Genomic DNA, 25,689 nt, shown 5'->3' with positions numbered 1-25,689 from the left:
TGTGCCTCGACCAGCCTCCCCCCCAGATTTTAAAACCATTCAGCGACCCCCGTTTGCACCCATGGCACAAAGATAGGAAATGTAGGCAATATGCGGTATATTATCAAACTGTGGGTTTATGAAAGCGACCATGTATGGTACGAGAATACACAGAACATCCATTGAAATGAGACAGAAAAGAACGATGTTTCATATTTGCATAGTAAAATATGTATTTCGATCTCTCAACCGAAGCCTAAATAGAGAAAGCAATGAATAGGTTCCCAACGCGACCGATGAGCTGTACAATGCATGAGTAAGCTCAATGCCCCCTCTACTTGAGAGAAAGCATTCTATCCTCGACAGGAATTGTGAAAGAAGGATCTAGCCGTTTGGATCGGGCTTTCAAAATGAAATCATTCAGGAGTAGGGCGTGTATCAAGTATTTGATGTGTTTCTTCAATGTGGTATTTTTAGTAAGTAATGTTACAGCATGGTAGGGTCCATGGTCACAGCGAGCCTAAACGGGTGCTGTAGGCTTTGTTACAACCAAATGTCGGAGCTGTATAGCGACGCATCACATCAACGCATAATATTGTCGCAGGAAATAACATTATGTGAAGATAATCCAACGCATAATGTCATAGTCAAAGGCGGCAAGTAGTAAGAATGATAAAAAAAATTATATAGAATCTTATTTTTTAATGCCTATTTTCTTATTTTAGGGTACTGAATACGAATATGCTTGTTAAATTCCGTAGCTTCGACCGTTGCCATGGGTGCCATGGAAACATGGTATAGATGAACATTAAAATGCCCCTATTGATTTTAATTTCCAGCTTCAAATCAAATATGGATAAAATTTAAAAACATTTAAGTTCATCAAATTAGTTCCAATTGGCCCGTTGCCATGGTAGCAGTTTATTTTTTCCTCCACAAAAGTAAAAAAAATCATTTAAAATGGAGAATCTGTTTTTTATTTCATTTCCCTTAATGTTTTAGGGTGCTAGACGTGCATGGGAATGATTGATTGTTGCTTAATGTATAAATTTTTGACACATATGACAAATTAGCATCATGTTTATTATTTCTTATCCATTAATTTGTAGTTCTTGGTGAAAATTTCAACAGTCGTGGAAATTGGAAATGTATGTGATGATAGAAATCTATTTGAAATTCAAATTATTATTTATTGAACAAAAACAAATGCTTTTTTAGGTATTAAAGTAATAAGATAATGTACATGACTAAGGTTGCTTTGTCAAATAAATTTTTGACTAATTAATTATTCAGTATCGTGGAAATTCTACATAAAATTATTTTTTTTGTTTGTATTTCCACAGCTCTTGGGCATCAGTATTTTGATAGTAGGTATCCTCACCCTGAATGTCTACCGTGGATATATTGATTTCACTAATGATTCTGGTACCGCTATACCTGTGATTCTAATCACGGTTGGGATTATATCGAGTCTTGTTTCAACCTTAGGGTTCTGTGGAAATTGCAGGGAAAGTCGATGCATGCTCAAAACGGTGAGATTCTATCAAGTTATAACGATTTAATCATTTTTATGGACCACGATACTTTGTAGGAAAAATATCATCTATATAAAAATGCATCTATATTAACAAAGATTGTTGTGCATCTCTCCGAGGATGGGGGAAGGGGGACACCCCTACAACCGCGTAGCCAGGATTTCATTTTGGAGGGGGCGGTAAATGCACGCGAAGCGTGCCAACACTTACAGAGCGCGCAACGCGCGCTCCCTAGGGGGTGGGTGCAGGGAGGGGGAGTTTCCCCCTCCCGCGCGAAGCGCGAAGCTTTTAGTGTTTCATAAATTAAAATGAAAAGGAGCCGTTTCTCTTGTCTCTAGTACCTCCAATTCGGTTGACTATATTGCGATTTTGAACCTTGTTTTCAAAAGTGATTGTGAACGCACAAAAGAGGTATACAATGGAGGAAATTAAAATGATAATAACTCCGCGCGGAGCGCGGAAGCTAAAGTGTTTTATCAATTTTTCTTGCCATAAAAAGGGTCCCGAGAAAAGGGTATTCTCAAAGATATATTGAAACTTTCTTTGGTAAGATCAGATTTGATTACAAACAATTTAGCATCAGTGCATATTTTTAACTCGCAAAACAGAGGAGAAGATTGGTAGAGGAAGATATTCCTCCCCGCGCAGAGCAATGAAACTCTGAAATTTCAAAGGGCGGACGTTTCATCAAATGTAGATATCTGTAATACCCAATCGTCTCTAATTTAATTGATTTTCTAAGATTATTGAACTTCATTACAAAGAAAATAGTGCGCATAAAGTTGAAACTTCTTGGAACTATCTATCTATATAATAAACTTTATTATATAGATAGATAGTTTCAAGAAGTTTCAACTTTATGCGCACTATTTTCTTTTAAGGATGATTAATTTTTTTGACTCATCCTGAAGCGCTTCATTTTGAATATAAAGAAACTTAAGTGTCATTCAAAATTTCAAACTGAGGGCGCAGGACAGGAGATGAATGTATACAGGGAAATGACATGAAGTTTAATACAATTTGATTAAAAAAAATTGTACTTTTTTATTTAATACGACACGAATTCCATACCTTCCTCTTTTAAAATTAGGAACCTGTTTGCCCCCAAATTATGGTTGTTTATAGTAATGAGCTGAAAAGCGGGAGAAGCTGACTTTATGGAGGTGACGGCAGAAACTGATATAAAGATTTTACCCGCTCGGAGCCGACCAGACCAGAAGTTGCGCGATCAATTGAAAAAAAAAGATAACTTCATATATTTACTTCGGAATAACCTTACTCAAATTCATGCCCTAATGTATACAATTTTAACTTTAACTGGCAAGAAGCACATAGCTGAGGTGGAAAAACAGGGTTAGAGAAAAGGTGGGGGAACAATGGAGAACTTCAATATTGTCATTTGACCGCGCGCAGCGCGGAAGCAAAATTCATATATGAATTTAGAGCAAGAAGAGTGAAGGAGTTTCTCTTTTGAGAAAAAAATAAAGAATAAAAAGAAAAAAACACAAAGCTACCTTTCTTCCCTTTCCTCCCTTCCCTTTTCCTTTTCTCCTCTCTTTTTTCCCTTCTTTTTTTTTCTTTTTGGGGACGTTTTGGGGGGGGGACCGCCCCCACCGCCCCCCCCTGGCTACGCGCCTGCACCCCTATGATTTTCAAGCATTAGGGACAAGTAGCAAGAGAAATTGGAAGAAATAAGACAACGAAAATATAGGCATCGGCCCGGGGCACCGGCCGTGCAACTATTGCCATGATCTTATCCTTATTACCACTACGCTACCATTATACTTTTAAAAAGAAAATATTTGAAAATCTAAGTATCTAAATATGAAATTGGTTCAAATTTTCATGTAAAACATGCTTAAAATGATTACGAGCATCCTTACCAATTTTCTACCAAGCGTCAAGGGATAAGATAATGAATATAGATTTGAAAGAGAAAATAATTTTTATCAATTATTATTTTTATATAGATTTTTTTTAGTTTTATACCTTTATCGAAATGACCTTAAATTCAGATCACATAATAACTGATATTTCAGGTCCGCTATGTCCAATTTGGTAGACATTAAAAGCGACTTATGAATTCAGAGTTGCCTTTAACATTCAACATCTTTATATCATTATTTTTTTGACGTTGTTACCACTAAGTCTGTATTTAGCCCATTCACCTTTGACTGGTGATAATAGCTGGCTGTCTATAATCTTGTTTCTAAGTTTGATAATAATTCATTTACATAATCAAATGATATTGGAATCGATATGGTATTTTTTTACTCTTTCGTGCATGAAAATCATAATTTTGCTTGATATCCTAGTTTGTCTCCATCTTGGCTATTCTTCTAATTCTGGAGTTAGCTGCTGGTATATCTGGGTATCTCCTTCGTGATAAAATTGATCAAGTGATCGAAGATAACATGGGTGAGATACAGATCAAATACAACACAACTGAATCTGCACAAGGAATCTTCAATAGCTTGCAACAGGAGGTACATTAAATTTCTCAATTCAAATCCAAATTGATTTATTTCCAACAGAAAAATGAGAGAAAATATATAAAGTTATACACAACGGGGAACATAAATATACATTCTAAATTTCAGGGATTTGAAATGAATTCAGATCGGCTGTGCATACTTATCTGTACATAAAAAATACATCAGTTACTTCTAATCTTATGGAATAACTTTGAAATCACATCTAAATCCACAAGGTTTAAGGCTTAATCTAATATTCAACTGGTTGCTAGGCCTATATATTCACCGCCGATCTAGAATTATTTTGAATCTTTGGCATGCAAGTGACCCGGCTTCTGTAGTAATATAAATTGGTAGATATCTTATTCATTAATGTATCAACTCAAATTCTTACTTTAATTTCAAAATAATTTCTATGAATATTACAATTTGAAACTTCTGAAACCCATATCTTTGCAAAAGTAACATATAACATCTTACTGGGTTATTGAAGCGGTCGTTATACAAAAGGTGGAAGTATCCATTGAGAGAACTCCGTTTTTAGCTCAATGTTATAAAATTCAGCTCGCGATTGCTTCATTCGTTTAGGTACATACCTATCATGTACATGATTACAAAAATCGCTTAGAATTCCCAGTTTTTAATGTCGAAATATCAAAGATTTTCAGCTCACGCTTCGCGCTCGCATTACTTGATGTTGAGATACGTATAAATGGCGGAGTAAGTTGAGCATATAGGGGCAAGTTGAGCCACCACCCCCAGGCCGTCAGACATTGTGTGGTGTCGTGTATTGATGACCCATTACATAACCATTAACCCCATCACATTGTTTTTAAATTTGAAACAAAAAGTACTTTATTAGAGCGGGAAAAATACAAAAATCAGCCAATTTTTTTTTTAAAGGGTGTGAAATAGATCAGTGCATGCTTCTTACCCGCACACGTCTTTAGGTTAAAGAAATTAGAACAATATTGTTAGTCCAGGTACGGATTCTCATTCCTGTCATATAGACTATTACATGATGGTGCATAAGAAATGTGCGGATGTGAAAATATGACATAAACATGATAAAGTTCGGACTGGGGTAATTTGAGCCAACCAACATGGGGCAAGTTGAGTCATGGTAATTCTTATGGGAAATATAATAAAACTTTAAAAGCCATTATATGCAGGCAGAAATAAACAAATTCACATGACGGTTCTTTTACTGTTAGGGGATGTTAGTATATAGATAGTTAGCAAGTGAAAGACTTTTAATAAAAAAAAATCACTTGCTGGTTCTTCCCGCATACAATTTGTACATAGTTTTTGTGGCTCAACTTACCCTAGAAGGTGGCATAACTTACCCCACAGATGGGGCAAGTTGAGTCATTTGACATCGTGTTTTCAAAGGTCACATTGACTTTCAGTATGGGGGTAGAAAGTTCTATATTAGTGAAACATATTTCCCAAGAATCAAATTTAAAGGCAAGGTACATGCAAAATGCAAAAAGTGTCACAACTTACCCCGCCTTCCCCATCGTCTTCATGAGTTGGTGTAAACAGTCCTTAACAGGTCCCTTTTCCGGTCAGTGAATTAGAAAGCTCTTGCTTGCATAGAACAGGATCCCTTTCTTGATCACAAATATAGCTCAAAATGTTAAACTTTCAGGATAAAGTACACATAATTTAATCAAAAATTGAGCTCGCGACAAGAAGCAATCAGCTTTCTCTTTACCAAGTCGTCGCTCGTTGTTGCTTCCCAAATCTGTTTAAATCCTTCTTTTGAAGGATAATCAGCATCTCAAACTTCCGGTACCTTAAAGGGGAAGTTCACCCTGAAGAAAACTTTGTTGCAAAAATAGCAGAAAAAATAGTAAAAAATATTGGTGAAGGTTTGAGGAAAATCCGTTAAAGATTAAGAAAGTTATTAGAGTTCAAAGTTTTGGATTTGTGACGTCATAAACGAGCAGCTGTCCCATGTGTTATGTAATATAAAATGCATGAATTTCAAATTTTGCATGGTTCCTGATGACTTAATTTTGTTTTCTATTCATGATCGGGTGTGAAATAATTTGTCTATTGATATACAAAAGGTACAGTAAAAACCATTTTCAATTTTCTGAGAAAATGACATTTTATTGATTTTTTACCATTCACTATGTACGAATGCTGCTCGCATATGACGTCACAAATCAAATAATTGAAATTCTAATAACTTTTTAATTATTTGATGAATTTTTCTCAAACCTTCGGCAATATTTTTTATTATTTTTTCTGCTATTTTTACAATAAAGTTTTTGTCAGGGTAAACTTCCCCCTTAAAAGGAAGTTTTAATACTTAGAGAGGATGAGGGATAAGTGGCGCAAGAAAAGTATGCGACGCCAGCCTTGATGCGTAAGAGGAGAAAGATGCTTACCAGGTCCAAGTAGACTGTCACCATGCAGGAACGGCCACACTTCCGGGCATCGCACTATAAGGACTTCAGATCATTCTTCTCAATCTTACTTATTCACCATCCCAGAGCCTATACTTTTGTGCATCAATACTCCTATCACCGTGAGGTCTTGTCTCATCCATGAAGACATCCTTGGCTGAGTCCTGTGTGAAATCAATTGGTTCTCATGAAAGCTGTTGATGACTGGGTCTTTGCTGCTATGGATGGAAACATTGATAGACTTCATCATGCTATACAGACGCTCTCCCATTATTTTTGTTAAAACATTCCATCTGAAAAATCAAGATAGAACCCAATCTTCATCAAATTCATTCATTGTGCTAGATTGCTGTGCCCTTTGTGGTTGTTTTTATTGCATACTTTTACATCTTTCACTCAAACACTGTTGTGGTGTATCAGCCTGCAATCTTTTTTATATTATGTTTCAAACAAAAATCTAACTCGCGCTAAAATAAGGGTTAATGAGATTTAAAAAAAATTGTAGAGATTGTTCTTTGGGTCTGATGTTGCCATCATAGAATGCTGAAAAGTTTGTATTTATTTTGCATAGAAGAATATAGAGCTAAGAAGAAACTGTGACTTTAAACTTCTTTTGATGTATCATTGTTCAAATGTTTGTTCAATGTCTCCTTGTGTTTTACCATTAAAGCTTAACTGTTGCGGAGTTCATAACTACACTGATTGGATGGGCTGGGTTACGGATCAACCAGAACTTGTACCTTATTCATGCTGTAAATTAAAAACCCCCGGCTGTAACATCATTGGCTCAGCTACTTTCGACATACATACAAACGTAAGAATTCAATCTGATTAACTAAATAAGCAATTGATTTGTTTATTTGTCGTTTTATTTTAATAGGGTAGCCCTTTCAGTTGCAAGAACTGCTCGATCAAGGAGCATGCCCTGTTATTAGAAACATTTGTATTAAGTCATATACGTTGTAAATTCAATAAAATCTTTACCACTACTACATGTTTATCATAAATAGTTAGTACTGTACTACTGCATCATTATCATCAATGATATATCACCTCCATCATCATCATGGGATTTTTTTTTGTATCATATAGACAAAATAATAAACTTTTCCGATTGATTTGACCGGTGTTTTGTTCCTTTTTTCAGCCCTGCGACTCCGCAGTCCAAGATTTACTGAGAGATCAAATTCAAATTGTTGCAGGACTCGCGATTGGCGTTGCTTTTGTTAACGTAAGTAATCGCTGGCTGACAAATTTGGATCAGGGTCATGCTTTCAAAAGTGGTTCTACCCGAATCAAATTCAATATGAAGATTTATCCACATGTATTTCGTCCTGTTTACCTGATGTCTATTTGGTTTACTTGTTTCTTGGCCCAGTACCTGATATTGTATCCCCAGCTTCAACTTAATAAACAATTTTCAATATTTGTATGTTGTAATTATTATTACAAATGGCCGGAATGTGAAGGCAAATATTAATTTGTGATTTTTTTTCTCGATGTTTGACTATTTTCAACCACAACCCACAAAATGTGTGCCGAAGAGTATTTTACACATTGATGTGATTTGAAATAAGACCACATATACATTCGCCGAATATTCATTTCGTTCCGTTAAATCAATCTTAATTTTTCGATTATCTTTATTGCATTTCCGTTGTTTGATGTCGGGGGCGGGGGTATATAAATATATTTATCGCCAAAATAGACCAAAGAGCTTAATAATCATGGTGATACGGAAAGCTTATAAAAGACTTCCTTTAATTTAATAATGATAATAAAAAAAGTATCATTATATCAATATTGTTTTGTTTTGTTTCAGATCTTTGGTGTCATCTTAGGAATTCGTGCGGTAAAGAATACGAAGCTTAACATCCCCGACTACGCAATTTAATGCAACATCCATTTTGTTCAATAGTTAAACGACAACTGTCGTATACAAGGGCGCCGGAAGCGTGGGCAGGGGGCACTTGCCCCCCCCCCCAAATAAAATTTTTGGGGAGCAAAACGAGATTTTGCCCCCCCCCCCCATGTGCCCCCCTGAAAGTAGAAAAATTATAAATTATTTAAGGACAAAACTAAATGAAAGCACTTTTCTGCCTGAAAATTGTCATTTCCATTGTCAAAAATGAAAATTTTTTGCCCCTGACGGGGCAAATACATTATCATAGTAAGCCTCGCGTCTTTCGACGAACAGTTCCTCTCTGAAACATACCTTTGATAAGCCCCTTTTCCATCTTATTACAGTGTGATAACGTTTAACCTTTTAATGAATACATGTCAGACTAAAAGCAAATGGCAAATTGATAGTGGTCCACCAATGATTAGGTTTATAACTCTATATGATGCTGGCTGTGTCGTCTAACAAACGCGCGGTCGCCCAGAAACGCTCAGACCGCACCCGATATCACTAACGCGCGTGAACACTAGTTACTCGAGCAACATATGGAATCTATATGTCATAGCTGTCAAGCCCAGAAACCTTTCTCGAGAAACTTGTTTCAATTAGGGCCTATTTCATTTTCAACTAAATATAAATTGAGTTAATAACAAGTCAGTGCCCTAAAGAAAATACCAAGGTCATATTTCAACTCAATATAGACATGTTATCAAAAAAAAATACACGCAGAATAATCATGTGTAGAGGATTATAATTCATAAGTTGTGAAAATGGTGAATCCCACTCGAAAGCAACTTGAGATAATGTTTAGACATGAAAAAAATAAAATCATCTGTGAAAGTGTCTTCTTTACCGGACTCGTATTATCCGAGATATGAATAAAAATGTAAATAAAGAATATAAAAGAAAAAATAAGCGTTACAGTACTTCTCTACTATAAAAAAAAAATCTTAAGATATTTTCACACGCCCGTATTTTCCTCTATTCTTTTTCATTGGCATGATTGGAAGGCGTTTTGTCTTATACTATTTAAGCTCATATGATATAGCACTAATGTATTTTAGATTCCAAAACTTCTTCCCATTACCTGTTACTAATCAGATCGAGATGGCAGCTATGTTTTTTGGTTCATCCCAGCTTTTCTTAATCACGGACGTTTGCAAAAATAAAAAACAATCCGGGAGTGGGTTGGGCTGCAAGACCTAAATTTTCAAAGAAACTTAAGAGCGAGGGGGTTTGTGATGGGGGAGCTTAAAAATTTTCTAGAATAAAATTGAAGGATTTCGTGCACACTTTTGGTGAATTTTGTGAATTTTGCCCTCTCGATCGGCGGCCCCCAGCTGCGTACGGTCATGTTTGTCATCTTAAAGTCTTTAAAAGGCCTATATTACATTGGTTTGAAACAATTTCGTTTGCAATAAGGCTCGTAATTTGCTGGAACTGCGACCCTGATCATGAAGAAACACCAGTCTGGGTGAGAAGGGAGGAAAAAGAAGGAGCAAAAAGAACTCCAAGACTGTTTAATTCTCAAGAAATTTATTTTTAAATGCTCTTAGAAACGCAACTTTTATACTCAATTTTTACACAAAGTCCTTACCGTGGGGGGGGGGGGTCCCACAGCCTCTCCCGCTCGATCGCTTCGGTATCTCACACTGTCAAAAATATTGTGCCCCCTTCGGGATTTTGCCCCCCCCCCAAAAAAAAAAAATGAAAGTGTTCCATCGACCTAGGGGCGCCGAATTGATGTTCGACATAGGGGCGCCAAATTCGACATAAGGACGCCGAATTGATGTTCTACTTAGTGGCACCGAATTTGTGTTTTACGACGGGGCGCTGAATCGATGTTCGACATGGGGGGCGCCGAATTGAAGTTCGGCATATAGGGACGCCGAATTGATCCATAGGGAGCGCTGAATTGATATCGCCTCCCTAGGTTGAAGATCAATTCGGCGCCCCTATGCAAACTTCATGTTCTACCTCGGGGCGCCGAATTTTAGTTTGATGTAGGGGGCTCCGAATTGATGTTCGACACAGGAGCATGTTTGTCCTGAGGCGTCAAATATATGATGATAATATTTCATACTACACATTTCTTATGTATTCTTCTCCCCATACGTTTCTATTTCCTTTTTCCCATTTCCTCCTTTTTTGGCAAGCCGATTGAGGGGGGGGGGCGCACGTGCCCCCCCCCCCTCAATCTCAACTGCTACCAGGCATACAAAGGTGCCTTAAATGAATGTTGAATGATCGTACTGCATAATCACGTGAAAAGGCAATTGAAGACCACTTTTTTTTAATGTGTTCATGAACTCAAAAATATTGCTGGTGCCCCTCCCCCGTGCCGTGACCCACGGTAGGCCACTGCCTAACGGGGGGGGGCGCCATTTTCAAAAAGCTCACATGCCTCCCCCCCCCCAGGTTGCAAAATCCTGGATAGTTACGCGCCTGCTTCTATAGGTCTTTCCTTATTCATGTTATTCAGTAAAATTTGTTGAAATGCTTTTTTTGTTTTCCAAGAAAAAATCTATTGTGAGACTTAAAGGAGAAGTTTTCCATTCTGTCGTATGAGTAATTATTTTGCTGGTTCATTTTTATTGTATTGCAATACATGTTCATTTATATTCCTTCAATATTAGTGTTTATTGTCTTTCATTTGTTATGATGTACTGCCAGTGGAGGACAAATTCGTAATGAAATATTTTTGTTTTCTTTTTAGGAACGAATTTGAAATTATTTGTCTATTGAAATTCTAATGGTGGAGCATGTAGTTGGCCATTTTTAATGATATTTTTAGTATTTGTTCTATGATTCATTCAAAAAGTTCTTCACTTTCAACGGCATTTTTACCGATTATTTTTTTTTCAATTGTGCCACTCAAGGGGGGGGGGGATTAATTCCTTGAATGCACTGAGCAGTGTGAAGCAGCTCGAGCATAAGCCGGGGTAATAATAATAACAATGCGCCTAGGAATAGATATCTAGGTAGATGGCGCGATATAAATGTATATTAATATTATTAATTATATGAATGTATGCAGAAGAGAACAAAAATCTGGTAGGTATGACGAATTACAGAAATGTAATGAAAATAAACGACGTTTTGTAGGAACCCTCCCCCACTTTAGAATTTTCATACACATTGCTGAAATTACGTTTTAATTTACCCCTTTTCAGATCGGAATATCAAATATTTTCATCTCGAGCTCGCGCTCGTATTATTGACCTTTATTAAAAATGTATTAAGATTGCTTGTTTTTTTTAATTATTATTCAAAACGTGCTTAAATGATAAAGTGTCAGATCAGAATATCAAAAATTTTCGAGCTCACATTATTAATGTAAAAAGATACCCACAGGCGGATCCAAGGGGCCCGGCCACCCCCCCCCCCCCATTGGCGGAGCAAAAAAAAGAAAAAGGGACAGAAAGAAAAAAAGGGGGAAAATTAGGGAAAAGAGAGAAGAAAAAGGAAGAGGAGTGAATAAATTAAGATGAGGGAAGACTTGGAAAAAAAAACTTTCATGTCACTATAAAATTTTCGCTCGCGCTTCGCGCTCGCATTGCGTGTAAGGTTATTTTCATATCTTGTTCAATATGGAGTTTGAATATCAAGTTTGGAAGTCAATATACAAAACCTATTTCACCTCGGAAATCAAACTTTCATTATTTTGTGTGATTTACAAATTGATTTTTAAAAAGTGCTCTGTAAAAATGTCAGTTTTATGGTCTGAATGACATTTTCTGCTCGCACTGCGCACGAGTTATTATTGTTTATTTATATGACATATGCTTCTATTTCAGGACTATTCAAAGTGAATGCCCGCTTTAAGGTCTGATTATAAAACATTACCAAGCGTTAGAATGCCCCTTCTTCATGTCTGAATTTCCTAAATTTTCAGTTTGCGCTTCGCGCTCCCAATATTTGATTCGTGAGTTGTGTATGCGCCTCGAAATAGATTATTTCTAGATAGATGGCGCCATATAAATGCCTATTATTATCATTAGTAGTATGATAATCATGATTACTACTGATACAAAATGTGCTTCCATTTTTTTAGATGTAATTCTAACAAAATCAGGAAGCGCTTGGCACTCGCACGAGATGACTATATGGTGAAATATATACTCGTAATGGACTCCTTAAAAAAATAGACCTCAAAATTACCCTGTTTGAGGTCTATACAAAAAATTCAGTTCGCGCTTGCATTGCATGTTTAGCGAGACAGGTACGTACCATGATTTGAATTTTAAAAAAATGCTTATAATGTCTCGTTTTAGGTCTGAATATCAAAAATTTTCAGCTCGCGTTTCGCGCTCGCATTATTTGATCAGTGAGATACATCATATCCAGGGTTGGCGGATTTAAATCATGTTGATTTAAATCGTGATTTAAATCGCGATTTAAATCACCATGATTTTTTTTAAAAAATCATTGATTTAAATCACTTCCATTGAAAAATGTACAAATTATTGACAAAGTATTTGTTCAATGCAGTTTTAATTCTTCAAGTCAACTGAAAAACTTTGAATTAACTTTATATCAACAAAAGATCAACAAAGTCTTCATATCTACTTAAAACAAATTAAAATCAAATTGATAAAATCAGGTAATTCCTTAAAAACTACAGAGGTATGTTGTCAATAGGTACTCATTTTTTGTAAATTATGTCGAGTTTTTCTTCTGAAATTTTACATTCTTTGTCAGTTATTATTAGTCAATTTCTTTCTTAACATAAAGTTTTTACATAATCCAAAGACTTTTCAGAGAGCAGTTTGTAAAAAAAAATATATAATACATAAAAGTCAATGAGAATGCCTCTTATTTCGTATTGTTACATTTATCATACATTTGATGTTTTAAATAACAATTATAAAAATCACATTAACATAATGTAGTACAGTCATAATTTGACTGTTGAGAAAAAGCTTTCTCTTATAAACCTTTTAAGTCACTGCAGCCCATTTTATGTTCAGTGCTACAAATAATGGAAGTTTTGTATCTGTATGTAATAATGGAAAGAGCTCTATAACAACAATTTGCAAAACTCAGAATAAACATTTAACACTGCATTTGAATGTTAAGATGCAGGTACTTCAGTTACAATCATTGGCAGTTGTAAGCTGTGTCTCATTTAAAATAAAATACTTTTTGTAATACATGTACATATGTTGTGATTTAAGCAGTTTTGCAGTTTTTATCCTTCACGTTAAAAGTAAGTAGATTTGTTTTCATACTTCATGGATCAAACAGATTTTTTTGTAGAGAATATGGGAATAAAAATTGTAGATTAATGTAAAAAATCACAGTAACATAATGAAGTATAGTCACCCTTTGACTAAGCTATCTCTTATATTGTTCTCCAAAACTGAGAGTTTTGCATCTATATCTGTAGCAAGAGAAGAGCTTTTTATCAAACTACAAAGATCCTAAACATATACAGTTGTAGTCTCTCTTTGACTATTGTAAAGCTGTGACTAATTGAAAAAATCATTGATTTTAATTATTTCACTTACAATATACATGAATACTAGCAATTGGCAAAGGGTTTGTTGGCAGTTTTGATAAGGGATTTTTTAAATATTTGAATGAAAAATCCCAGAGGGGAATTTTCTCTACTCACTGGGAATTTCCTATGGAATATTCCTTCAAAGGCCTATGTATGATAGAATTAAGTTCAGATACATGATTCCTCAAATTTATTTTTAATTGTCAATTTTTACTGGATTTTAATTACAAAATATGTGGTTAAGAACAATATTAGGGGTGAAATTTATAACATCAATATTGATGTCATTGTAAGAGTAAGGGGGGGGGGTAATTTCCCTTTTTTTTCGAAGGAACTTTAAAAAAATCAAAAAAATCTGATTTAAATCAAAAAAATCTGATTTAAATCAAATAAATCCGATTTTTTTTATTTTTTTTTAAAAATAAAAAAAATCGCCAACCCTGATCATATCCGTTTAATTAGGTCAGTATCGGCCTACCTAGCAATTAAGCGCGCCGGCCGTGCCTCCTTAATTAGTTACTAAAAAATTTTGATGGTGTCTGCCCAATTCTGTGACCCACGGTCATTGGCGGCGGAAGCATAAAAATCTAGGGGGCGGAAAAATATTTTCACCCGTATTTTCCCATTCGGCTGCTAAAAGCTGTTTTTTTTAATACTATTTTTGTTTAATAAACAAGACAGGCGCATTTACAGGATTTTGCACCCCGTGGGCCATTATGTACTTTTCAAAAAAATGAACCCCCTCATGAACATGAATGATGAAGAGGATAGTATCTAAATAAACCTTTAATGTGAGCGCGAAGCGCGAGATGAAAATTTTTGATAACCTGACCTAAAATGTTGACATATTCTAAGCACTTTGGGTTATCAAGCAGAATGTGTATCTAACATTTTATGCGAACGCTAAGCGCAAGCCCAGTGGGAAGGGCACTCAATATACATGTATAATGCATAGTGGGTATGTGCCGCGGAGGGACCCCCATTTTTACACTCGATTTCCGTTCCAAAGCATAGCATTTTTGTCTTATTGAGAAAAAAGAACAAAGAAGGCCGCTCCAAGGCATAGCATTTTCCTCTTATCGAGAAAAAAAGAAAGAAATGCGCTCCAAAGCATCGCATATTTTTCGTTACGCCGTTCCGATCGCATTGATCTGCTACAGTGAGCTGCAATTTCGGTGAAAAGCGGCCGCAGAGCACTGTCCGACCATCGCCTCTGCGCGAGCGACCCGGCTAGCTGCATCATACACGCATACCCGTTCCATAGGGATGCATACGCACTCACACGCTTGCAATCCGTTCCAAGGACCCCCGTTTTCACAAACATTTGTAGTTCCGAAGCACGTTTCAAGGACCCTCCTTTTTACAACTTAGCCCGCTCCAAGCCCCCCTCCCCCGTTTTTTGTCTCGCCCGCAGCACACCTCACTACTTTTTTGGTCGAGTGCCCCCACCCGGCAGCGCAAGCAGGATTTTTTTTAAATTCTAACACAAAACTGGACATTCTATTAAAGCACTATTGTGACCATGAACAGGATGGGTATCTATCTGTGATATGAAAATATTTGATATCCCGACCTACAATGTAGATATTTTAAGCACTTTTTGATAATCGTGAACAGAATGGGTATCTAAACTAAACATTTTTATGCGAGCGCGTTGCGTGAGCTGAACATTTTTTCTATATTCTAAAGCACTTTTTGTTACCAATGGGATTTGTATCTATCTAAACAATAACGGTGCAAGCGCGAAGCCCGAGCTAAAAATATTGATTCTCTGACTTAAATTTTGTTTACATTCTAAGCACTTTTGGTTATCATGAGTAGGATGAGCATCTAACTATCCCGGGGGGGCCACTTCCATTCACGAGTGGATACCATGCGCGACCATGGGGTATCGAAAAGCACCCTAAACACGTAATTTCCATATTCTGAAAATGCACCCCTTAACAAGTATTGGCGTGTGAAACCCTACCCTTATCAAGTATTGAAGACAAAACGATACTCTTGGCAAATATTCCCTGAAAGGAACCCCTAAACAAGTACAGGAATGTTTTATTGTTACGGGTCCTTTGGTCGTCGGCTTTAACTTATTTTGGTTTAGTACGACCCCACATTCTAAACCTCGCGCAAATCGGACTCTTAACACGAAGTGTTGGGGCAAAAAGGACATCCTTTCTAAAACATTTTAATTTTCTTTTATCATCCCCGCAAATTCGACCCTAAACACGTAATTTTCCTAACGAAATAGATACCCTTTTTTCATTATTTTTGTGTTTTTGACACCCTTATCACGTTACGTACGTAACGTGCCCTATCGTGAAAAAGACATCCTTTTTACGTGTTTTTTTGGTCGCGCATGGTATCCACTCGTCAATGTAAGTGGCCCCCCCCCCCGGGCTAACTATACATTTCGTGCGAGCGCATAGCACGAGCTCAAAATTTTTGTTATTCAAATTACGAGTACCCCAAACTGGACATTCTAAGCAGACCATGAACAGCATGGACATCTAAGTAAGCAATCGCATACCATTCGTAATTGCGAAGCTTCGTTATTCCGAAGGTTCGGATATTCAGAAGATTCGTAATTCCGAAGGTTCGTTAGTCCGAAAACGAAGTGAGGTTCGTAATTCCGAAGGTTCGTTAATCCGAAAACGAAATGAGGTTCGTAATTCCGAAGGTTCGTTAGTCCGAAAACGAAATGATTAACCAACCTTATTTCGTTTTCGGACTAACGAACCATCGAAACAACGAACCTTATTTCGTTTTCGGATTAACGAACCTTCGGAACATCGAACCTTATTTCGTTTTCGGATTATCGAACCTTCGGAATAACGCCATAAATTCTCGGATTAACGAACCCTTTTACTTTTCCAGATTAACGAACATCGAGATACAGGCAATTTACGTGTTTCGGAATTAATTACGAACCTTCAGAATTATGAAGTGTAACCCTAAGCAATTGATGCGAGCGGGAAGCACGATCTGACAATTTTTTTGGTAATCTGACCTAAAATTTGGAGATTCGGAGCACTTTTGGTAACCATGAACAGAATGGTTATCTAACTAAGATTTTATGCGAGAGCGAAGCATGAGCTGAACATTTTGGATATTCCGACCCGAGCCTTAAAATTCTTAAAATTCTAATACATTTATGACTTAAATGACCATGAACATGATGTGTATCTATCTAAACACTTGATGCAAGCGCGAAGCGCGAGCTAAACAAAATCTGTCTCAAAACCTCAGATTCTAAGCACTTTTTGAAACCATGAACAAGACGGTCATGTACAATCGATGCCAAGAGAGAGATGAAAGTAATACATCGGTCACATTTGCTCGATCTACGGTGGCCGTACGGCGAGTCGAAAACAGCCGTTTTAACATTTTTTTTTTGTACCAGCTATACAAAGGTACAGTGGCGTAACTATACGGGGGGCATGGGGGGCACGTGTCCCCCCCCCAATCGGCTGACTAAAAAGAGGGGGGGGAGGAGAAAAAGAGGGAGAAAGGAGAAAGCGCTTATTTGCAATAAATGACTATGGTGAGATGTGTATACTCTTAATGGATTCCTAAAATAATGTCCTTAAAATCCTCCTGTTTGGGGGTCAATATTTACAAATGATTTCATCTCGCGCTTCGCGCTCGCATTATTTAGCGAGACATGTACGTATCATGATTACAAAAGATTGATTATAATATCCCTGTTTAGGTCTGAATATCAAGAATTTTAAGCTCGCGCTTCGCGCTCACATTATTCGACCAGTGTCATACATATCCGTTTAATGGCACCGTCCTTAAAATCTCTCTATTAGGTCTTCGCATGCTCACTAGGTGACTCAAAATTTTTGCTGGTGCCCCCCCCCATGCCATGACCCACGGTACGCCACTGCATAGGTGGTTGGAATAAAAATGAATAAAAAGGCTGTTTTCGACTCGCTGTACGGCCGCCGTACAGCCAATGTGACCATGGTATAAGTTATTTACTGACCTATAACAGTAACCCTTGAATTATTGCTTTCTGCAATACATGAAGAGAATACGACCGTAGCTCATTTAATTTGCCTGTGGCAAATAATGCCAGCGCGTAGCGCTAGCTGATTTTATTTTAATATTCAGTACTTATTGTATTGCATGAACAGAATTTAATGGAAACTCGAATCACGAGCAAAATAGTCAGTGCATATTTACTTTGAAATTGGATAGGGCCTTCAAAGTTCCATGGTATCATAGTGAGCAGATTATCCGCACTAATTTAAAAAAGGACAAGTCCACCCCAACAAAAAGTTGATTTTAATAAAAATCCAACAAGCATAACATTGTAAATTCCATCAAATTCGGATGTAAAATAGGAAACGGTTATGACATTTCACAAATCTGATCGGTATGCAAACAAATAAGAAGACTGATGACGTCATCCACTCACTATTTCTTTTGTATTTCTAATTTCTCCTCATTGTCTAGTGAAACAACGATTAATTTTTTCCTGAAAATATGGAAATAGCACTGTTTTATACTGTATGGTCCTTATTGCCAAATAAAGAAATTTGTATAATTCAAACAATAAAAAAAAGAGAGATATTTGCATGTCACTGAGTTGTGCATTATTTGGGAAATATAATTGAAACTTTAAAATGAAATAATTTTCTTACTTTACATCCGATTGTGATGTTAGACTATAGCATTTTGCTAGTGTAACATTTATCTTATTACTCAAATCAACATTTTTCTGGGATGGACTTTACCCTTAAAGGAAACCAAAACCCAAGAAGAGAAGCAATCTTATTGGAAAGAGTAAAATGAGAGGAACAATTTAAAAAAAGTTTCATCAAATCCGGTTATGAAATAAGCAAGTTATGGACGTTTAAAAAGTCTTATTGTACTTTCTATGGGGATCCTCAAATTGGCAAACGTGCTTCAAAATGGCTGATTTTGTGGACAACTCTCCATTTGTTTTGTACACATTTTTTCAGATTTCCCCCTTTATTTTACATATTTTACATTATCACCTCCTGACCTTGACATATATGGTGTGGATTATATTTTCCCATGACATATGTTGTGCTCAGAAGGAGGCAATATGCAATTTGAAAGATAATGAGGAAAATCTGAAAATTTGTGTACAAAACAAATGGAGAGTTGTCCACAAAATCAGCCATTTTGAAGCACATTTGCCAATTTGAGGATCCACATAGAAAGTACAACAAGACTTTTTAATCGTCCATAACTTTCTTATTTCATAATCGATTTTGATGAAACTTTTTTTGAATTGTTCTTCTCATTTTACTCTTTCCAATAAGATTGCTTCTCTTCTTGGGTTTTGGTTTCCTGAAACCGGCTTTCATCGAGCAGGATGCTATCACTCCTTCATCTTCTCATCAAAATCCACCTGACCAAGTTCATCAACAATCCAACTCCACGGACTTGGCAGGGGATTCTGATGACAAGCATACGCCTCCCGAAATTCGTAAGACCCGTTCTGGTCGCCATGTGAGGTTTCCTGCCAAGTACGTTCAATTTTTCGGAGACGAGTGAAACATGTCTCACAATTCACTAATGTTTCCAGTCCTTTTATTTTCTTGTTTTATATAGCCAAGTTCCCTTTTACTTTCCCTTGTCGATTTGTTACTACATTTCTATTCGGTACAAATCTAGGGGGAGCTACTGTAGTGACTTGACTATAGCTTTTCATATATCTACATCTATATATTCTTTTCTTGTATATATTTTCATTTATATTTCAATATTCTGTTCATGTTGTATATAAATTCTTTCTTTTATTTCCAATTTCATATCTATATTCTAACTTGTTTCTGCCATGTGCAATGTACTATACTTTACTTGCACAGAACAAGGCAACTCATTTCCTGCCCAAATCTACTTGGCAAACACATTCTTCTATTAAGAAACAACCTTTCTTTTGTTCTTAGACTTGGAGCAAACATCCTTTCATTGTTCCTTGTTTATTGCAATGAACTTGCAGGTATACAACATCACTACAGAGATGCTTGCATGTTTACTTTTCTCACAGTCTGCTTCTCTCTTCTTTGTTCTTCTCAACTGTGTTTTGCCCCCCTTTTTGGCGCTTATTTCTTTGTTTCACCTTTTCTGATGTTGGTAAAAACAACTTGTTTTCTCTACCACATCATCACTCTACTCTCTGCCTTCGTCCTAACCACTCATGCTGACCATCTCATCCAGCTGCTAGTGAGGATCGAACCAAATCTTGTGGAGGATCATTTTATACTCATTTCTCTATCTTTTTCAATTCTTACTTCATACCGTCACTTCCACTCCTTCGAAGTTTATATTCTCTGCATACTTAATGAGCTCATTACTTCGCGAGACATTTTGTGACGTCTGTCCCTTTTTCTAATCTATTTGAAATTGTGAAGTGTATATATTTCTTGTCACTGGATTTGTGAAATTTACCTGAGCGGCTGGATCCTCTGGCGAGCAAGAATTTAAGGTAGGACCTAACTTTTATATAAATATTAGGAAATCAGATCTCAATTTCCTAAACCTTTAACAGCGAGCGCGAAGTGTGAGCGAAATTTTCATTTTAATGTAATGACGCGAAATTTTTGATTATCACATTTCCTTTTCTTCCCATGTTGCTCTCAGTTCTCCATCTTTTTATTATATTTTTTACATATATGGGCATGTTCACGGTAACTGACGTTACACGGCACAATATACTTTACATTGTCGTGGTTGATAATGAGTTAGAAATGAATATTAACAATAATTTTGTTTCATTGAAAACAATCATGAAAATTGTTTGCTTCTAAGCAAACTCCCACCATTCCCCCTCCACGCAAAAGAAGAATTTAATACGCCTATAAATCGGCAAGGGTCATTCAATTTTTATGATTGTTTTCAATGAATTCATTTCTAACCCCCGGGCCAGGTTTCTTACTCATTATCTACCGCAAAGCCTATTTATATATAAAAATTATTTTGTTTCAACTTTTGAAGAAAAAGGGAGAGTACACCGGGAGTATACCCCAGGTAATGCCCCGGGTAATGCATTTTTGGTTTGTTTTAAACAGACCCCATAAACATTGTTGTTGGGACTGTTCATCTCAAACTGCACGTGATTTCTAGTATTCCATGTGATGATGAATAAACTTATGAGCTAATCCTCTAAAAAAGTTATGACGTTTCGGTATTCAGGATGCGTAATTATAATGAAATCAAGAAATAAGGTGATTTGGTCATGCCATTTAATTTGCGATTTTCTTACAAAAATTATCTATCTTATCAATCAGCTTTATTTCATCATTCATATTTATGAATTGCTCTGATATTGTTTTGAAGAATGAATTACCTGATTTTTACTGACACTATAAAAAAGACCTATCTTTTTACACCGCGTATGATTTTTTAGAGCGCTTTGGTATTGTTGACAGTATTTTGTTCATGTTGGCTGAGGTACTAGTGTGACGTGATTGTACTATACTGTGTGCATTATTGTCGAGGTAATCTGCGCTCCGAGCTAGCTAGCTACATAGAGGATCGCGTCAGGCAGGCTGCAAGAGGATCAGGCGACACGTATACTTGAGCGCTGCAAAAAGCTGTTGAGGATTAATCGTAGATCAGCCACCTTTGCTTCGAATCTTTGACGTCCCCCTCTACCTAAGGAGTGATAAAAGAAGAACAGTCAAAATGGAAGGATCAGCAAAATGCATCAAATATTTGATGTTCTTCTTTAACTTCATATTTTTCGTAAGTACGGTAACGTTAGATCTAGACACAGCTGGAGGGAGTGGCAGTTGTCTGTTTCGAGAAGTTTTTTAACATTAGGCCTACCGGTAAAAAAAAAAATTCTCGTAGGCCTAGGCCTACACACTCATTCAATGAACAAGGTTATAATATAACCTTGTTCTCAGTTATATCTCCATGTGTGACAAAATAAGGGTGGCAATGTTTGGCTTATTTTCTCTTTTTCTTTGGGGCAAATGCTTGACTTTTTTACACTGACAGTTTCCATTAGACCTGTTAATTCAAACTGCTTGGCTCTTATTTAAATTTGATTCTTTATATCATTTTTTCTTAAAAATAGAGATCAAAAAATGAAAATTTTCTTGCCATATTACTTTCCACCAATAGAGGGTGTACACAAAAATATGCCCAAAATTCAAGTTTTTGAGCGCTCTGGTGAATACAAAAATTATTCCCACATTACTAATGATAAATAAATTAAAACTGTATGGAAATTAGTAATTTTGGTCACAAAAGTGATATTTTAATGATTTTTCAAGTGTGTGCTCTATACAGCATTGGCATACCATAGTCCTACCTGTAGACACTACCAACCTTAAGTGGCGTTAAGTGGTAGTGAAACTAAGTCTATTTCAGAAGTAACTTTTTTTGATTCCCAGCGTGGCACAGTCGTTTCGGAGTCGTAGTTTTTCTGGAGAACGAGGATGTAAGTTAATGAGCTCCCCGTATTGTTGCACTTGATCCACCTTTTGTTGCTCGTAAACAATAGCGCCGAAGAAAATCAATAACCGCGGGGCATCAAAGAAGCAGTCCCCAGGAGATTTCAACACGATAGATAAAGGCGATAAACTTTCCTTTTGTCCTTGCATACAAAGGGCTTTATTGTTGAGCCAATTAGATTGGGTGAAAGGTGAGGGAGAGAGACTGGGAATTATTTCTTTCGATAGAATAGCTGTGCAATCGCTACTCTAAATGGTTGGTTATTCTCCCTTCCCAATATTATTATAGAACATTCGGCGGCCGGACATCGGCAATTAATAAAAATCCTGATTAATCAAACGATTGTTTTTCGTTCGCCAAATTTTTTCAAGAAATCATTAGGAATAACAAGGCCTCTTTACATCTCTTTCTGCATTTTCGTAAAATTGCGCCAGATTCGTTATTTCGGAAAGGTTTTCTTATCTCTTGTTTCAGCCTCAAACTCCACGTCCAAGAACGATTCGGACTATAATATTTCGGTCCATTCGAAATCAATTAGCAAGATTTGAACTTGTTGGATCTTACTGAATTATTGGCGATACTTGCGAGTTTTAGATTCGCCAACTATTCGGAATGGTGCAAACTCTAATAAATGTTTGCTCGCGACATCAAAATTTATAAAATTCTTACTTTTTGAGAGAAAGACGTCCGTAAAATCGTTCAATGGCGAGGGTAGTTTTGTCCATTGCATGCACATTCTTTTTTTTCTTCTCGCCACGCACGTGGGCCGGCTTTCTCAGAAACCTTCTTCGAGCAAGCTGCATGGTTCTCGTAGGGCGGGCGGGGGCAGGGCGTGTTGTCAGTGTGTGGAACATCAGTGACGGATTGTTACCATGGTATCTTGTGATTGTCAGGCAGTCAGGGTGGGGGGGGGGGTCCCGGAGGGTTTACGTACTCCCAAAGGGCGGCATGCAATTGTGCTGTTCTGCCTGTTGTGAAGTGTTCTATATCCAATACTGAGAATTGTTGATACGACTATGTGTGTGTTTCTTAAATTTTAATAAATATGTTTGAAACTCAATAAAGCATTTTTTGTTAGGTAAAAAATGTATGTATAATTATTTGAAATACTGGAGACATCGCTATCATCGGCAAATAAAAGAGAACTTCAGCAATAACGAAGGAAAAAAAATCAAAATGTCCAACTTCTCTGTAAAATAAGTATGAGTAACGAACTAAGTCAAATCAATCCAGGACAAAGTTTGAACATTTAACACGACATGAATAGACAACCAACTTTAGTCATCGCCGTTTAGGGTTCGTTCATTCATCTGCTGTAAACTTCAAAGGGCTCTGCAGCCTACCACGAAGATGAACTTAAACTTGGACGCATGGGGGTTAAAGCATATCATGTTTACTCAATGTTTGAAAGAAATGAAACAACTCCCTCTCCCTATCTCATTTTCCTTTTTTTTATCAGTCGATTTTGGGAGAAGGGACATGATTGTGTCCCCCGTAGTTACGCTACTGGTGCAACTAACATGATGTATAAAATGGAAAGTTAAGGGATTACACACCAAAAAGATGGAAAGTTTTGAAGGAAATTATATTCATGAGATTATGCGGCATTCATTTACATTTCTCTTAAGAGATTTTGTAGTAAATTGGTGTTTTTCTTAAGAGCTGTTTTACGTCGACTCCTAAAAAATGTAGGGCCTGTAAGCCTAAATCGGAAATATTCTAAGTTATACCTTGGTCACGTGGAGCGTTGTGGCCCAGTGGATTAGTCTTCGGACTTTGAAACAGAGGGTCGTGGGTTCGAATCCCAGCCATGGCGTAATTTCCTTCAGCAAGAAACTGATCCACAATGTGCTGCACTCAACCCAGGTGAGGTAAATGTGTACCGGTAGGAAGTGATTCCTTAAGAAGCTGTGTGCGCTATGAACGCCTAGCTTAGCCGGGTAATATAGGAGCGCCTTGAGCACCTAACAAGGTGGATATGTGCGCAATATAAATATCCTATATTATTATTATTTGTTCTACGACGGCCGTACGGCAAGTCAAAAAAAGTTGTTTTATTCATTTTTATTTAGACCACATGTAGCTGGTACAAAAAAATGTTAAAACGGCTGTTTTCGACTCGCCGTACGGCCGCCGTAGAACAAATGTGACCAAGGTATTAACGATGTCATTTATAATTGAGAAACGCATCTTAGTAATTCATTGTTCAAATGCCATGGAATGGGGGGGGGCTTCCACTTTTCACTTTTTAAAGAAATTAAACGTGTGGTGAAAATAAGAAAATTTCCATCTGATTCTGACATCCCCCCATTGGTTCATTTGTTGAAATCATGTTTTTAGCATAGGGTACCCCTTTAAAAGTGGGGATCGCGTTATACAGAGGCGGTCATTGACCTCTTCATGACCCTGCAATGACAAGAACACGCACATTCAGCCTAACCTGGGATGTTTACAAACACGAGGCGGAAGATGAAAGAGAGAGGGGGGGGGGCATGGGGGTATCGAGCATCTCTTTATGTACGGGACGATGGAATGCCCTCCTTTAGCTAGTATGTTTCATCCCTCCAAATAAATGAGATCACACTTCACAATTTGTTGAATTAACATCCAACAAAGGAAATAAAGAAGGAAAAGGAAATAGCGACGGGAGAGAACAAAAATCCGAAGGAAAGAGAAATGAAATATGAGAAAAGAAAGATCGTGGACAGAAAGAAATGCTATTCATTTTTGTTTTAAAAAAAATGTGGGTCAAAAAGCCTCTACCAGGCTTGTACTAAAATAGGCGGATTTCGACGTATACCCATACTTGCCAACTGTCCCGTTTTTATCGGAATTGTCCCGTTTTTTAAATTTTTTAGAGCAGAAAAATCGGAATGTTCCGATTTTTGAGCCTAGACAAAAAAAAAATCAATAAAGAAAACAAGAGAAAAAAGTGTTTGCGCGTGTTCAATATATACGAAATGTACAGTATTGTCTATGACTTCCGGGTTTGAGCTATCGATACACGTAATGTTACAGTCCTACCAACGAAACTGACCGATGGTACATGTACAGTCATGTGTACGGTATGTCAAGTTTCGATCGCTCTCCCAAGTCGATTTTCCACTGTGTGAACGGTACACATGCGACTGACTAGACTGCGAAAACGTGGTTTGTTTGCATGCGATGCGGAGTGCCCATGTACTTGTGCACAACGCATGTATGCACAGCACCGATCTCTATATGTGGGACATGTATTAACGCTTGCTGAGCTGTGCACGGGGTATGTGACGATCGTGAATTTAACGGGATTATTCAGTTACATGATGTGGTTTGAACAAAAATGACAAAGATATAATTCTCGCGTGAAATATACGATTGGTTTGCTTCAAATCTGCCATGTTCACAATGTTTTTTGGGGGGCATACACAAAGTGCCTCATATAATTATCAAATCTTGGGAA

The 25,689-nt window shown here is 36.9% G+C and overlaps 2 protein-coding genes across 5 annotated transcripts in view; both read left to right on the top strand.

Annotated features, from left to right (window-relative positions):
• Positions 1–199: 199 nt before the first annotated feature.
• LOC121406551 (CD63 antigen-like) lies at positions 200–8,370 on the top strand. Its single transcript, XM_041597563.1, has 6 exons — positions 200–455; positions 1,323–1,511; positions 3,830–4,000; positions 7,076–7,219; positions 7,553–7,636; positions 8,228–8,370. The coding sequence occupies exons 1-6, from the start codon at positions 390–392 to the stop codon at positions 8,297–8,299; spliced, it is 726 nt and encodes a 241-aa protein (XP_041453497.1). The 5' UTR covers positions 200–389; the 3' UTR covers positions 8,300–8,370.
• A 12,860-nt stretch (positions 8,371–21,230) lies between these two features.
• The window catches only part of LOC121423170 (CD63 antigen-like), a 31,160-nt gene continuing 26,701 nt past the window's right edge, over positions 21,231–25,689 (top strand). The window contains exon 1 of one of the 4 annotated variants that reach the window (XM_041618485.1): positions 21,231–21,530. In XM_041618485.1, the coding sequence (XP_041474419.1) occupies positions 21,471–21,530 (60 nt within the window). In that variant the 5' untranslated portion in view covers positions 21,231–21,470. The remainder of the gene's footprint in view (positions 21,531–25,689) is intronic. The other 3 variants (XM_041618501.1, XM_041618492.1, XM_041618509.1) reach the window with 3 other exon arrangements.

This window comes from Lytechinus variegatus, chromosome 1 (genome assembly GCF_018143015.1).
Source record: "Lytechinus variegatus isolate NC3 chromosome 1, Lvar_3.0, whole genome shotgun sequence".
Lineage (NCBI taxonomy): Eukaryota > Metazoa > Echinodermata > Echinoidea > Temnopleuroida > Toxopneustidae > Lytechinus > Lytechinus variegatus.
Note: the sequence above shows the minus strand (reverse complement) of the source record. Positions and strands in the feature narration are given on the sequence as shown.